Below are 15,381 nucleotides of genomic sequence, written 5' to 3'. Positions count from 1 at the left end.
AGCGTTGATTTTAGGAATCTATATTTAAAAAAAATCACATGTTCTGACAAACATTATTCCAATAAAACAGTGGTTATAGCTAATGTAAAATTACAGAGCATCTGTGTTATTTTCCTATCAGAAAAAAACAAACAAAAAACCCCCTGAGAACTCATTGTTGTTTTTCAAGCTGCTTCACAAGTGAAAATCTCAAAACAAACAAAAAAGCTTTTTCACTGATAAGGCAGAATCATTTACGAGCATTGATCAGGAAATATTTCTCGACACGTACAAACACTGAACATTTGGTCGACAAACACATTAAACCAAAGAGAAAACAGGCACACAAACAGATTCAGATTGTGCTCAACCACAGTAAAAGAAGCGTTTGTTACACACCGCCCATTTACTGATGAATTAGAAATCAGTAATTAGAAATTCACTATTTTTGTCTATGATCTCGTTTGCATAAATCACTGCTTTGCTTCAGGTTTGATGATACTCCAGGTCAGGGAGCTGCTCTTGCAAGGTGAACAAACAGAAACAGTGTTTCCCGTGGCCCAAGCATTACAGAAGTGAGTTAAGCCCACATTGTCCATCTTGCTGAATGGATCAATGGTATCTGACACTGCCGTCCCGCTCTCCTCATGACACGGTTGTAGAACATGGGTTGGACGAGGCACAGCTTTGGTATCTAAAATGAACTTCTTACATCAGGGCTGAGCTTTAAATTACATTTATTAAGACTCAGTGACTCACTGTGAATTTAAAAATGTTATCTCCTTTTCAAAATTCATGGTGTCCTTTTCTTTGACTTTTTCACCCTGCTTTTTCAATACGGCCAGAATTTACCTTAAAAATAACAACGTGTGCATTGCCTGTTTCATTTGAAGCATACACACACTTTACCTTTAGATACCAAGGTATTGAGAAAAAACTGCCTGTAGACAGAGAATAAATAGACAAAAACAAATGAAGCTGAAAGGGTATTATTTTATGTTGCGCATTTTTTTTATAGTTTTTTTGCTGTTCAATTTGAGGATATGTTGTGCCGTTAAAGTGCAGAGAGCTACCGCTTCAACAGCCTCTTTTAGACACTCAGGGATTAACTTGTAAAATATACAGTATTTGGGGTCAAATGCAGGTTGAACTAACTTTCAGTAAAGCGGATCTCATGCAAGCGACCTGTTGGAAAGAGATTAATATTTATAGAGCAGCAAGACTGGGTGGGTGCTGTAGCTAATGTACAGTGCCGAAGGCTTATCTCTTTGAAAAACAAAGGAGACACATTTCCTTAAAAAACATCATCAGTGCGAAGCTCTAAGCTTTCATACCGTCATGTGAGTAAAAACAAAGCCTTACTGATAGAGCGTTCACCCAATATGGCCATACAGTGGGCTGATAGATACACAGGAAACCAGCTTTTCTCTCCTGCTGAACCCCAGCAAAGTCATGTAAACACCCCCTCTCCCTTATATGTGGCGAACCAGATGAACAGCGTAAAGAAGAAAAAGAAGAAGAGAGACATAGATACAGATGGCAACATGGCAAGAATTTATGTGGGAGACAAACAACAGCCGAGTAAAAAGTAGCAGTGACAGAGGTGACAGTTTGCTGCTGGAAAAAACTCTCCATGTGTAAAAGTCAGCTCTGATTTTTTTTCTCCATTCTTCTTCTGACAGAGGTAGCAGAGAAAAAGAACAAACTCTGGCTTCATGCGCTCCATTTTCATGGTTTAAATTTCTTTGTAGTGGTAGGAGTGTAAAACTTTTCATTGTTGGGGGGGGGAGAAGAGAGGTGAATCAGACTATAGGAAAAGGAGGAAAAGGGAATTTAAAAAAATGGGTTAAACAGTGTGGCAGGAAGAGGCCTTCTTCCTCTTATTATCACCTGAAGAAAGGCTATTGCCATTAGATTGAAATTTAATTTACAAAATAGGGTTTTAATGCAGCTGTTCACCAGCAGCCCATTCCAAATACGGTTTCTGTCAGTGCATTTCCTGAGGGCCATTTAATTGGGCTAATGAAGAAAGCTGCTAATGGCTGGGTTTATCTCTGGCAGCACTGGCGACATTTCATCAAGGCAGGTGATTTTCCAGACATTGTTCGAGCTCACTACGTAGCATTTCATAGCTGAAAAGCAAAATAAAGCAATCATTTTATTTAGGAAAATTATGAAAAACCCAACGGTGAAGACAATGCGGTCTTGAGGAAAACAACTAATTCGACTTCAGTTCAAAAGCAGGCTGAATTATGTAGAAATTATTTCAGAGAATGCTGCTAATCAATCGACTTTAAAGAAGAAGAAGAAGAAAAAAACTGGCTTGGTACAAGTCCACCACGTCAACTCTTAATTCTGTGAACACCCACATGAGAAAGTTTAAAGGAGGCCACAGTGAGGGAGTGAAAATATGCACCACAGATCCACACACACACACAAACACACACAGCGCACAGATAGAGACAATGATGTGACATTTACCTTCATCAGTTATCAACATCTTGACATTAGTACATCAAACCTGCTGTTTAATAATGAGCTTTGGTCGCCATCTGACTGAACGTATCTGACACTTTTGTCATTCCCCCCGTCAGGGAGAAAGGTCAGCGGGAAAGTCAAAGAGGTTGAGACCCATGTATATACATGATTATATTGAGCAAAGCTGACGTGTTGAAATAGCAACACCAAATGAAAGGTTTAGTAAAGCCCTGGCGAAGCAGAAGCTCTGCTGGCGCTGAAGTGATGATGAAGCGATAGTTGAGCCAAAAGTACCACTGAAAATTCTTGACCTGTAATCTGCCGTTTTTGCAGATACACACCAGTTACTAACCGTGGGACGGATGATGACGAGCAACAGTGTGACACAGTGGGTTGGTTGGAAAACTTTTTATTACTTTTTTCTAATCAGTTTTTCTGAATGCATGTCCTGAACCAGCTAAGGTGGAAGTGTCTCTGAGTTAGCCTGCAGTTAAAAACTAATTGTATTATTAATATTGTTGAATCTGAATATTGCCTGAGTTAGTTGTCTGGGATGCTGCTAGGGAGAAAGGCTTTAAAAAAATAATAATGCACATCACATTTTCCTAAAGTCTGAAATGATTTATTTAAATTCCTTATTTTGTCTAGCACACATTTAAAAGCACAGATAGTCAACATACTCTTACTTATGACTGAACAGCTTAGCCCTTGTTCCACTGCTTAGGGGACATTTACTGTTAATTCTTCTCGTTAGAAACAGCCATGACAGTTCACTGTCACTATCGAATAGGCTGCCTGCTGCAGTTCTTAATTCAAAATGTATCATAAATTCCCATCATACAGTTGCCTAGACATTTAGCAGCTTTAATTACATAGGAAATGATTAAGGCAATCTCTGCTGCTTCTCAGGTGGCACGGCAAATAAAGCCTCTAGCTAGAACTTTAAATAAAAACCGCGAAAGTAGACCGGTAATTGCGAAGTGTAGTAAGTAGCTCCTAAAACGTGCACTTCCCAAACACTCACAATCCCTCTTAAGAAAACTAAGACAGTTGTGCACCAAAGAAGTAAACTGGCGCTTTTACGTCGGGATCAGGGAGGTCTCTGCTCTCTGTACCAGAGAAATTTACTTCCACTGGATTCAAATCTGTCGTCTTGTTATTTTTTGATGCTCTAACGGACACTTCCAACCACTTCATCCTGGCCCCAGTGCATATGTCGGCGAGCCTGCCCGCCCCCAACGCACCGTTTCCTTTATTGTAAACAACAATGAAGTGCGGTTTGAAAAAAAACCCATCCGCCACCGGTGAACTGCAAGCCACCAATCATTTGTAGTCAGTACCCACAGCGGCTTTTGAATCCCCTCCTTCTCTTCCCACCTCTTCAAATTCATTGGCTGCCAGAGGAGTAGCGACAATGTTTAATGCACCATGCGGTGTCCGGAGTTCAGTCAGTGAGAGGAAGCGCTCCGTGGGCTTAGGGCTGTGCTGCGTGCGCGAAATAGTAAATAACGACTGTGCGTGCGTGCTGAAGGAAATCACACATTTTCTGACAGATATAGGGGAGACTTGTGCCGGAATGCGGCGTTGTTGCTGACCACCTCCTCAGCAGCTGTCTCTCTGTGTATCTGTGTATATATATATATGTGTGTGTGTGTGCATGTGTGTGTGCGTGGACTTTGACGGGGACGACGGGCAAGGACAAAAATGCCACTACGGGAATCAGTAACTCTGTGCTGTCTCGAACGGCGGAAAAAACACTGACTACCTTTCAAATATTCACTTTGGATCTACCTTACCACACATCTGGATTTTTCCCCTCCTTTCTTCTTCTTCTTCTTCTTCTTCTTCGTAGAGTATTTCTCAGTTTCCCTTCCTGAAGAACGGTGACTCACTGCAGGCAGAAGGCGAGCCGCTGCATCCTAATCAGACAGCGGAGAGGACTTCAGCTCATTGACATTACAGTCATACTTTTCTGGAGCACTTTTTTTTTTTTATTTCCACTGCGCTGCACTGTAGCCTGCGTGTGCATTGGAGGCTTGTGGCTTTCCCCCCTCTCTCCCTCTTCACAAAGAGGAGAAGGAGGATACGGGTGGCACCTACCGAAGTGGGCTAAGGAGACGAAACTCTCCCTAAACCCTGCTGGAACTGACTGCTTTTAATTTTTGTCTTTCTCCTTTTGTTGTTATTATCTTTTTTTCTTTTTTTGTACAGTTCTATCCTTGGACTATTTGCGCAGTTTCTTTTGGTAAGTTATATATTTGACATCATTTGACATCTCTTCTCTTATTTTTCCACTGTCTGTTGCTCGTTTCCAAACCTTATCTCGCAACCATCCCCATGCATGCGGATGCAACAGCTTCTTCTTCGTCTTCTTCCAAGGAGCGATGAATCTCTCTCACAGAAAGAGGGAGAAAGAGAGGCAGAGAGCACGAGTGGAGAGAATTACACGGCTGTGCTGAGATGTTGGCAGCTCATTTCTGAATTTTTATAAGGCTCATTTTAAATATCCGGATTATGCGGATTTGTTAATGCGTGTAAGAGGCTCATTTTATACACACTTATTCAAATAGCCGCCACAATAGGCCGTGTTCAGTTGTACGCCTGCAGTGATACCACATTATTAAAGTTGCCCTATTGCAGTTTGAGTTCTCCTAATGTGTGAATGGGCCATTATTGCGCTCGGGTCAGGTAGTCCATTGTACATTAGAGATAGATTGAAAAAAATGCACTGAGGATGTGGTATTTATGGAGTAAATAAGCTACAAGGAGAATCATTATTTGCCCATGTATTTTATGCTGCGTGGAGTGTCTTCCCAAGGTTAACTAATTGACAAGCTTCCTCCGTAAATGTGGAGATGAATTACACATGAGCTTTGTTTCATTTTTGGCTCAGAGGTGGATCTGATTTCTTACTGGCAGAATGGCCAGTGCGGCTCAGTGTCTTTTCATTTGAGTGGCTAATTGATTCATGTATATTATAACATCTATATCTTGTTTCTGTTTTCCTTCTTAGGTGGTTTTTGAACACTTTGCAGTGACTATTCTGTTTGGAGACTGGATCCCGATTATTGCTCAGATGAGTCTGGATGCTCAGCTGAATATAAATTAGGTGCTCAGCGCCACAGATTGCTCGCAGAGGAAGAGAGCGACAGAGCAAAAACAATCCACAAAGACAAATGTCAAGGCCTCGCATGATGAACAGAACTCTTTATTTTGTCCTGGATAACAGAAATACCACATTTGAGCAAAATATCAACAGTTAAAAGGAGGGGCTAATCTCAACACAGATCATAGCAGCTTTTAACTGAGTGGAGATGTATCTTTCTATTTTCTTTTTCCTGCTCTTGTGGGCTCAAGCCCTGACATTGAAAAACTTGAATTACTCTGTCCCAGAGGAGCAGGGTCCGGGTACAGTGATTGGGAACATTGCCAAAGATGCCAGACTTGGAATTGAACAGACTGGGCAGGGAGGACAGGGTAAGAAAGCCAACTTCAGAGTGCTGGAGAACTCAGCCCCGCATCTCATCGACGTGGACCCACAAAGCGGATTGCTGTATACGAAACAGCGCATCGACAGGGAAACATTGTGTAAGAGAAACCCCAAGTGCCAGCTCTCAATGGAAGTGTTTGCCAACGACAAGGAGATATGCATGATCAAGATAGATATTCAGGACATCAATGACAACTCACCTACGTTTCCTTCGGATCAGATTGATATTGACATTTCTGAAAATGCAGTCCCAGGGACACGCTTTCCCCTGACCAGTGCACATGACCCAGATGCAGGGGAAAACGGCCTGAAAACCTATCAAATAACACGCGATGACTACAATCTCTTTTCTTTGGAGGTAAAATCCCGTGGTGACGGGACTAAATTCCCAGAATTAGTTATTCAACGACCACTAGACCGGGAAGAAAGAAGCCATCACACCCTTATATTGTCAGCCACTGATGGGGGTGAATATCCTAGGTCAGGCACCATGCAGATAAATGTTAAAGTTATTGATTCCAATGATAACAGCCCTGTGTTTGATCAGCCCTCGTATGTTGTGGAAATTCCTGAAAATTCACCTCCTGGAAAAGTCTTGATTGATCTAAATGCCACCGATCCTGATGAGGGGAACAATGGACAAGTAGTCTATTCCTTTAGTGGCTATGCTCCAGAGAGAATCCGGGAGCTTTTCTCCATAGATTCAAGAACAGGAGTCATAAAGATTCAGGGTGAAATTGACTATGAAGAAAGCCCAGTTATTGAGATTGACGTCCAGGCAAAGGATCTAGGTCCCAATCCAATCCCAGGCCATTGTAAAGTGACCGTTAAAGTGCTTGACAGGAATGATAACTGGCCATCTATAGGCTTTGTGTCTGTGAGACAGGGGGCCATCAGTGAGGCAGCTCCTCCAGGCACTGTCATTGCTCTGGTCCGTGTCACAGACAAGGACTCGGGCAGGAATGGGCAGCTTCAATGCAGAGTCCTAGGTAATGTACCTTTTAAACTCGAAGAGAACTATGACAACTTTTACACAGTGGTGACAGACAGGCCCTTGGATAGAGAGATGCAGGATGAATACAATGTCACCATTGTGGCCAAAGACAACGGCATACCTCCTCTGAACTCCACAAAATCCTTCACAGTAAAGATCCTGGATGAGAATGACAATACTCCTCGCTTTACCAAGTCAGTCTACCTTCTTCAGATTCCTGAGAACAACATACCTGGGGAATACCTGGGGTCAGTTCTGGCACATGACCCAGACCTTGGGCAAAATGGCACCGTGTACTACAGCATAATTAACTCCAATGTTAGTGGGGGTGATGTCAACACCTATGTTAATGTGAATGCTGCTAATGGAGCCATCTATGCTGTCCGATCTTTTAACTATGAGCAAATAAAATATTTTGACTTCAAGGTTCTGGCTAAGGATTCGGGATCTCCGCACTTGGAGAGCAATGCTACAGTGCGCATCAGTGTTCTGGATGTCAATGACAACATCCCTGTCATAGTTTTGCCGCTTCTTCAGAATGATACCGCTGAAATCCACGTGCCACGTAATGTTGGCGTTGGCTACATTGTCACCACAGTGAGGGCGGTAGACAATGACTACGGTGAAAGTGGGCGGCTTACCTATGAGATATCAGATGGCAATGAGGAGCATCTCTTTGAGATTGATCCAGTGACCGGTGAGGTACGAACGGCCCACCCATTCTGGGACGACGTGAGCCCCATTGTTGAGCTGATCATTCGAGTATCAGACCATGGCAAGCCGACTCTGACCGCTGCCGCCAGGCTCATCATCAAGGCCTCCAATGGACGACCTCCTGATGGACTGCCGCACATGAAGGACAATCAGAACTGGGACATGTCTTTGCCTCTTATTGTAACTCTTAGCATCATATCTATCATGCTTTTGGCTGCCATGGTGACCATAGCTATCAAGTGCAAGCGGGAAAACAAGGAGATTCGCACTTACAATTGTCGCATTGCAGAGTACTCGCACCCTCAGCTGGGGAAAGGGAAGAAGAAGAAGATTAACAAGAACGACATCATGCTGGTGCAGAGCGAGGTGGAGGAGCGGGATGCCATGAATGTGATGAATGTGGTAAGCAGCCCTTCCTTGGCCACCTCTCCCATGTACTTTGACTACCAGACACGCCTGCCACTCAGCTCACCAAGGTCAGAGGTCATGTACCTCAAGCCCACTGCCAATAACCTCAGCGTGCCCCAAGGCCACGTGGGATGCCACACCAGCTTCACAGGCCCAGTCACCAGCACCACAGACACACCTACTAACCGCATGTCCATCATACAGGTAAGAGAAATTGCACTCCTTCACTGTTGTGCCACCATTTTTACGTCACAGGACTCACAAAGGTCCCACTTCCTGTATCAGCCCCTCACCCCTTGTTTTATAAAATGAAAGAAAAAAAAAAGACAAGGACAGGCAGAGAGGCCCAGAAGCACTGAGACAAAGACAAGAAAGGAAGAGGGGGGGTGAGCATTAGAAGGATTAAACAGTCATTCTGGTGCTCTCATAGAACAGAGCCAGTGACATCAACACAAATCGGTTGTGCTTGGAATATGTCACGGCAGGCTTTTGAAATCAGTTTTCAGTCGCTGTCATCTCATTGCTGTGGAGTCAAGAGCTTAGCGTGTGTTATAAGCAGGTATATATCCTATTTTGGACCATTGTCATAATTCCAAAGAAATGTTCTTGCTTTAATCCAAAAAATTGCATCTAGATCCGTTTTGTTTAAATGATTTTTACCTGAATATTTTCTAAATTTAAACATATACAGAGTGACAGCAACAGATGTCTTAAAGTGATAGTGAAGCTCCTCCAAGCAGTGACTGATGCTTTTTCTTTTTTTCTTTTCTCCCTTTTCTTTTGGTGAGACATGAAATTCTATAGCTATATGAGGTTTATTCTAGTGGGTTTTAATTCCTAGAGATTAGGAGATTGTACCTATTTTCACAGCTACTTTATAAGTATTTGAGCGGAGTACTGGGTGTATAAGCCTCTAATGTGATAACTTCTCTGTGTCTTTGGCCTTAAGCCCATTAAAAGTCTGTCGTGTCAGACAAGGATTAGAGCCTGCTTAAGACATTGGTATGTAATGCTGGGGATAATGGGCAGTCGTGGCACAGTTTACCCTTATTACGATATTTACCCGTTATTCTGGCCAAAGCGGCCGCCCACCCTGATTCTGGTTCTGTAAGTTTCTTCCTGCTAAAAGAACCTTCCCCACTCTCTCCAAGTGCTTGTTGGTTTTTCAGCTGACAATGCTATGCTCTGGTGCCATGACCTTAATGTGTTAAGTGCCTTGAGAGAACATATGCTATGATTTGACACTGAATTTTATATCATAGTCTTATACTGCTTGACACTGTTAGGGCATGACATTTTTGCCAGTTGCACTTTATTAATTTTTAGCTTTTTTTTTTATTTTATTTTTTTTTACATTTTTTGCTTCCCCGCTGCTTTCAGTGGACGAGGACTTGATCGTGACGGTGATCAGATGTGACATATTCCCACCAGGGAGGAAGACCACTGTCTGTTGTTCTCACTCTCAGCCTCATCCCTGCTTCTATTATGAACCAGCTGCACAGGGCAAGGGTCAGCAAAAAGATCGTTAAGGCTTCCTAATCAGAGAGAGAGAATAATTGCTGGGCCTTTCTGCAGGCTGTTTCTCTGCTAATGTAGTGATGATGAATTGGACAACACGAGGCTGTCTCACACACAGACACACACACACACACACAGTTTGAGAGCTTCCTTTTCGCTCTTTATTCAGACTGTCAAAGGGGAAACTAGCAGGAAAGGCAACAACACATTCCTTGGTGTCTTGTTTACAGACGGTCCCCTTCGACGCATCAGGCGTTCAGGGTGCTCTATTGTATTATTCAACAGAAACCTGTGTAGAGGGAGATGGCCTGAGGCATTAAGTTTCTTCAGAGGCTTTACAGAAGCGTATCTCATTCCTCCCTCCTCCCTACTCTATCCTCACTTCTCCCTGCGCGTGGACAGTAAGTAACCTGAGTCGGCTAGCGTGGCTATGCGAAAAATGTCAGGAAACAAAGACAGAATTCCCCTTCTATCGATCCCAAGGCCTCTCAGCCCATCTGTCACTACAGTTGTCACAAGTGAGAGGCTATATGGGAAAAAAATAAATAAGGAGATGGATTAACTTGGTGAGCATATCGCATGGTCAATCACTTTCACAAGGGCACCTCAGTGCCGCTGTCTTCATCTGTACATACAGGTTTACCAAACTTGTTCCAAGTAGAGCCGCTGTAGTTGTCTTCAACTTCCAGTCTTTCTCCATACTCCTGTTGGCCTCTAATGATGTTTTATAGCAGTGAGCTGGCAGAAAGGCTAGGGTTGGTTTCTAGCTGGGAGAAGGGAATAATATGAACACATCAGCAGAGCTCTGCTGACCTTATCATTGTCACCACAGTGCCAGATTCATTTGTAGAGAGAATTCCTGGAATAAGAAGATGGATGATATGTAATGATGCCTAATTTTGCTTAAGGCGTTGAAGGGAATTACTTTGCGTAGAATCAAGGTTAAGACCAGTCTGCAGCAAATTGTCTCAGTGTTCGGGAAGAAGGAATTACTTTCCATCACTTCACAGTTAGCCCAAGTCCAATCTGTCACGAACATGCTTTAGGCAGCCATGTGCACCTAGTATGCACGTTCCTCTTTTCTTTTCATTTCTTTTACTTTTTTGAACAGCTGACATCATCACTGTAACCAAACAGTTAAAGACACCCTGTGTCATGGCGTTTAAACGGCCCATATTTTATCATATTGATTTGTTTTGAGTTTTGACTGTTTCTAATTAGATTCACCACAAAACTCTAATTAAACAGATTCTTGTCTTAGTGGGAGACCGTTCGCGTTAATAAGGTACAAGTAATACAAAGGCAAAAAAAAAAGAAAAGAAAAGAAAAGGGGGTGTCAGGAAGGCTATAAGAGCTGCCTTTAGGTGGCGGCATTCTGCCTTGTGTGGGGTGACGGGGAGTAACGGGGCTCCAATCTCTGCTGACTTGACATTGTCACTTGTCATTTGCAAAGAAGACTCCCTGCTGCTCTAATAAGAAATGCCAGCCATTCATACACATGAAACATAGCATAATTTTTTTTCCTTGTGGATTTGCCAGGCGAGCAGCCGCACTTCTTTGAGTGACAATATCTGAATTTATGGAATTTTGGGATTGAGTTCACACACAATAAAAAGATCCAAAATCCTATTCGGTGAATTAAATATTCCTGGAATAAAAACAAACGCCAAGTGTGGTGACTGTGATCATTTGAAAAGCGTACTTACTAAGAAGAAGAAACAAACAAATAAAATAAAAAATCACTGTTTTCATCTGTTTAGACTGAGCACATACCTGCCAGCAATGTAGCCGGAGCAGATGTTGAAAATTGATGCTTCGAGGAATGGTCTTACTCTGCATAATTTAGGGAGATTGTGTGAGTGTGTGTGGATGTGTGTGGGTTTAACATCATTGTGTATTCCAGGCGTGTGATTTAAGCCTTTAGCTGGCAGGCTCCGTGACAGAGCCCCTACTCTTTTATGAGCGTGACAATCTTGTATTTGTCCGAACGTTGAAACGCCCTTCCTCCAAGAAACGCGCGCGCTCGTGCACCCAAACACACAGATGCACGTGTGAGGACTGTTTTTGAGGATTCCGCTGAAAAGTCTTATCAAAGCCTCCGCTGTGCATTGTATTGAAATTGCTCCCACACCTCAGTGGCCACTGAGGCAGTGAATAGAAAAGCACTCTTTATTTCATTTCTCTCCCTTCATCTTTAGATAACTACTTTCCTCCGGAGCTTTCTGTTGGAACAAGTTTGGTAAACCTGTACGCACTGAAACCTTGATCGACAGCATAGCAACCGGATGCGCAGGCAGTCATTTCAGGAATGGGAGACAGTTAAAAAAAAAAAAAACTTTTTGCAATTTGTGTGCATTTGTCCCCCAGTTGAGCCTCTGAGTCACTGGGCAAGATTAGTTTTATTTGAGCTTGCCAGTCCTTAAAAAATATCAGCTTACCTCAGGGTGTATCTTCATATTTCCTCAAATAAACCTGCTGTTACTGTACATAACGCTACACACTGAAAATCTGAATTATTAATAAGTGGTTTTATTTTTTTTCTTCATCTCCCCAAAGCTCATATGATAGATACCAGTAGAGCGTTGCCTGAGGGAAGAGCTGTAAATTAGGACATCTCTCTTAAGCCAAAACACAGAAACGCTTTTGTTTATTAGTTGCCATTATTGGCATTTTCATCTGTGGTGTTTGCAAAGGTGCGCGCTTCAACAGCGTTGCTGTAGCAGCTCTTGTAATGCACAGAACAGCAGCTATGTTTGCATCCTCTTTCATTAATAAATCATTTAACAAATCAGAGGAAAGCGGAAGATGTCACGATAAGCATCGACGGTCTCTGGCTACGTATTTGTGGAACTGGGCGGAAGACGGTGGGCAAGAACGCCGGCCAAGATGGAAACAGAAGACGCAGACTTTCTGACAGAAGCAGAATTTGAGCGTTCGTTCGCTTCGTTCCTGTCCTTACGGTGCGTTTCGTTTTCCCCTCTGCTTGTGGGGCTGTGACGCTTTTAGATTTTTAGAAAAGTTACCTGAAAGACTTTAGAAAAGTCCGGTGTGGTAGTAACGCACACATCTGATGTCTTTGTCTTCCTCGCTCACTGTTAATGTTATCTTTAGACACAGAAAACATCACACAGACTCACAGGCATAAAACTTCCATTCGTGTAATTAACAGTTCATTGCAAATATAGATGCTACGAGTATCCGGTGAATTTGCTTGAGATTTCACTGCAGCTGTAGAAGTCAATGTTTTATTTATTGCAAGTTTTCAAAAATCCAAGTAACCCTGCTGAATAATTGAAATGCTGGCCCCTGACTATATGCTCACCGCTACACACACGCACTCCTTCTCTGTAACTTAAACTCAAGTCAAATCAAACTGTGGATCAAACTGAAATGGATATAGAAGAGACAAAAACAATGTGCTGTATGTAAAGAGTGCCATGTTTTGGTGTTATTTAGATGTCCTTTTAGCCAGCTGCTGTGCCTGTGCGCTGCGTAATTTCATTATTTTTAACAGACCCAGCGGGGTGACAGTGCAAGGCAATGGAAGAATTGTATTCTCTTTTTTTTTGCGAGGGTAGAGAAAGAGACAGGATATGAAAACACAAGTTGAGCTCTGTGATAGCCAAATTGGCCGGACACATTAAACCAATTTGCTTGGTTCAGTAGGAAGCAGCCTATTGGAGATGACATGGGCATGATAATAAGACTGTGGCCTGTCAGTAGACATCCACTCCTTAGTTATTGTGTGTTTGTGTGTGCCTCTATGTGTGTTTGTGTGTAATAGAGGTGGAGTGGATGAGCAGCACTCTTCTGCCTAATTCCCTGACACCAGAGCTTCATCTTATCATGTCATTCCATTGAGCAGCAAGTGCCGTTGATTAGCTTGGTTTACTTTTCATATGCGGGCTGGCGAGTCCTTTGCGACTTATTAATTACTCTGCTGTTCTGTAATTACAAGGCTGCTGAGACCATGAGCTGATGTTGGCTGCCGTTGTGTCTTATTTTCCTGACCACGCTGACACTGGCAGATGCACGCCTACACCGTGGATGCTGTCACTTTACAATCTTTCTACTGTAAGGTGTTCTTTTTTTAAAGAGAATACCCTCCGATGTGTCATATTTCATAAAAGGAGGGGGAGAAAAAAAAGGATGACGGAAGATTGCGATAAATAAACATTTGTGCATGTCCCTAGTTACCTTGTTGCTGCTGGCATTGTGCTCAAACAAGTCAGGCACAAGGAGCCAACCAGGTATTAACAGAGCTCCCAAACAAACGAGAACACAACATAAAGCATAACCTTCACAGTGGAGGAATCTAGCATTCAGCTACCATGTGTCTACCTGTGTTTGTGGGGGGGTTTGTGTGCGTGCACACACATACCCTCAGAGCTACCACCGGCTGTGCTCTGAAGCACCGGTCTTGCTGGTTCCCTCAGATTGGAATGGGCTTCCCTGTAGTGGCCGCCTGCCCCCTGAAGACTCTTAGATCCCTCCTGGGGTCTTTAGACTTAACGTTTTAGGCAGCGGGGAGTCTCAGCCGCAGCAATAGATGGGTATAGATAAAAGTGACCACACAGTAATGCGCGCTAACATACACAAGCACACCGACGGCTGCGTGCTGCACACGGCGTGGCAATGCATTCTTTGAGCTGCCAGCAGCTGGGTCTCCTTGCTGTAAATCAAACACTTTCAAAGTCAAACAAAGTAGAACTCGCTCGCTCCGCTGTGTCTTGGCGCCGGTCCAACCGGAGAGAGCTTTTATTTCTGCCACATCTTCCTTCACCGTGCCCCCTAGGCATGTGCTGCAGAAACAACACGCAGCCGAAAGAATGAGTTATGCGAATCTGTTCTCACCTTCTATCTCATTAGTATTAGAGGAGTGATTTATCCCGCTCGCCTCTCTCCTTCTCTCTCTCTCTCCCCATGTCCTTGCCTTTTACAGTTCAGCACTTCCACAGCTACATTAGTAATGAGATTAATTGATTGGAGGGATACACAATGAGTACCGTTTTATTTCCTCTAAATTCACCTAACTGCGTGTCAAAAACAATCTGTTTCCAAACAACTTCTTTCCCTTTACGCAATCACTACTGATTGGGAGAGTACATTACACTCTTCCCAATCAGGAAATTACAATTTGCTGCAATATGAGGAGCATCTTTTTTGTTTTTTGTTTCCTCACTCTGCCAGTCTCTGTTTTTTGCGTGCACGTGCTGTGAATGTCTCTGCGAACGTCTGACGCTCTAATAAGAGCGATCCAGAGATCCCACTGTCTCTTCTGTTCCAGCTTATCTGTAGCGCAGTTTGAAATCTGACTCCCATGTCTAAAGCCCTGCGCGCGTCTGAAGGGAATTGACAGCCGCTGTGTTTTGCAGTGGCTGTTATGTGTTTGTGGCAACAGAGGCGAATGAGTCGGCGCTCTCAGATGTTATTGTCTAAACAAAAGGCCCTTTAAGTGGTGGGCACACAAGATTTGTTGTCAGACGTCGCCTCTGCCTGCTCTTCGGGGTAGCGACGGCGATGCAGAGTGCTAATGGTGTATTGAAAATGGGATATTTGGCCGGTCTCATCTTTTTCTATTGTACTACACAGATGTACTCAATTGGCCCCCCTCTCTGGGTTTATGTCTTAGAGAGAAATCTTTTTGGGGCCTTTAGCATACAGATCAATTGCTGGTTTGCTCCATTTCTTATTGATTTTTGCTCTGTTTGGTACTGAAATACTGTTTTTCATTATCTATTGCTCTGAGCATTGTTTAGTAAAAGAAGAACTTGCGCTCGCTCTTCCCTGGCTTTCCCGT

The 15,381-nt window shown here is 43.2% G+C and overlaps 1 protein-coding gene across 1 annotated transcript in view; it reads left to right on the top strand.

The window, feature by feature from the left end:
* Positions 1 to 3,920: 3,920 nt before the first annotated feature.
* pcdh17 (protocadherin 17) overlaps positions 3,921 to 15,381 on the top strand; it is a 62,940-nt gene continuing 51,479 nt past the window's right edge. The window contains exons 1-2 of the mRNA XM_063474022.1: positions 3,921 to 4,702; positions 5,471 to 8,267. Coding sequence (XP_063330092.1) covers positions 5,772 to 8,267 — 2,496 coding nt within the window. The 5' untranslated portion in view covers positions 3,921 to 4,702; positions 5,471 to 5,771. The remainder of the gene's footprint in view (positions 4,703 to 5,470; positions 8,268 to 15,381) is intronic.

The sequence above is a fragment of the Pelmatolapia mariae genome, linkage group LG1, assembly GCF_036321145.2.
Source record: "Pelmatolapia mariae isolate MD_Pm_ZW linkage group LG1, Pm_UMD_F_2, whole genome shotgun sequence".
Lineage (NCBI taxonomy): Eukaryota > Metazoa > Chordata > Actinopteri > Cichliformes > Cichlidae > Pelmatolapia > Pelmatolapia mariae.
Note: the sequence above shows the minus strand (reverse complement) of the source record. Positions and strands in the feature narration are given on the sequence as shown.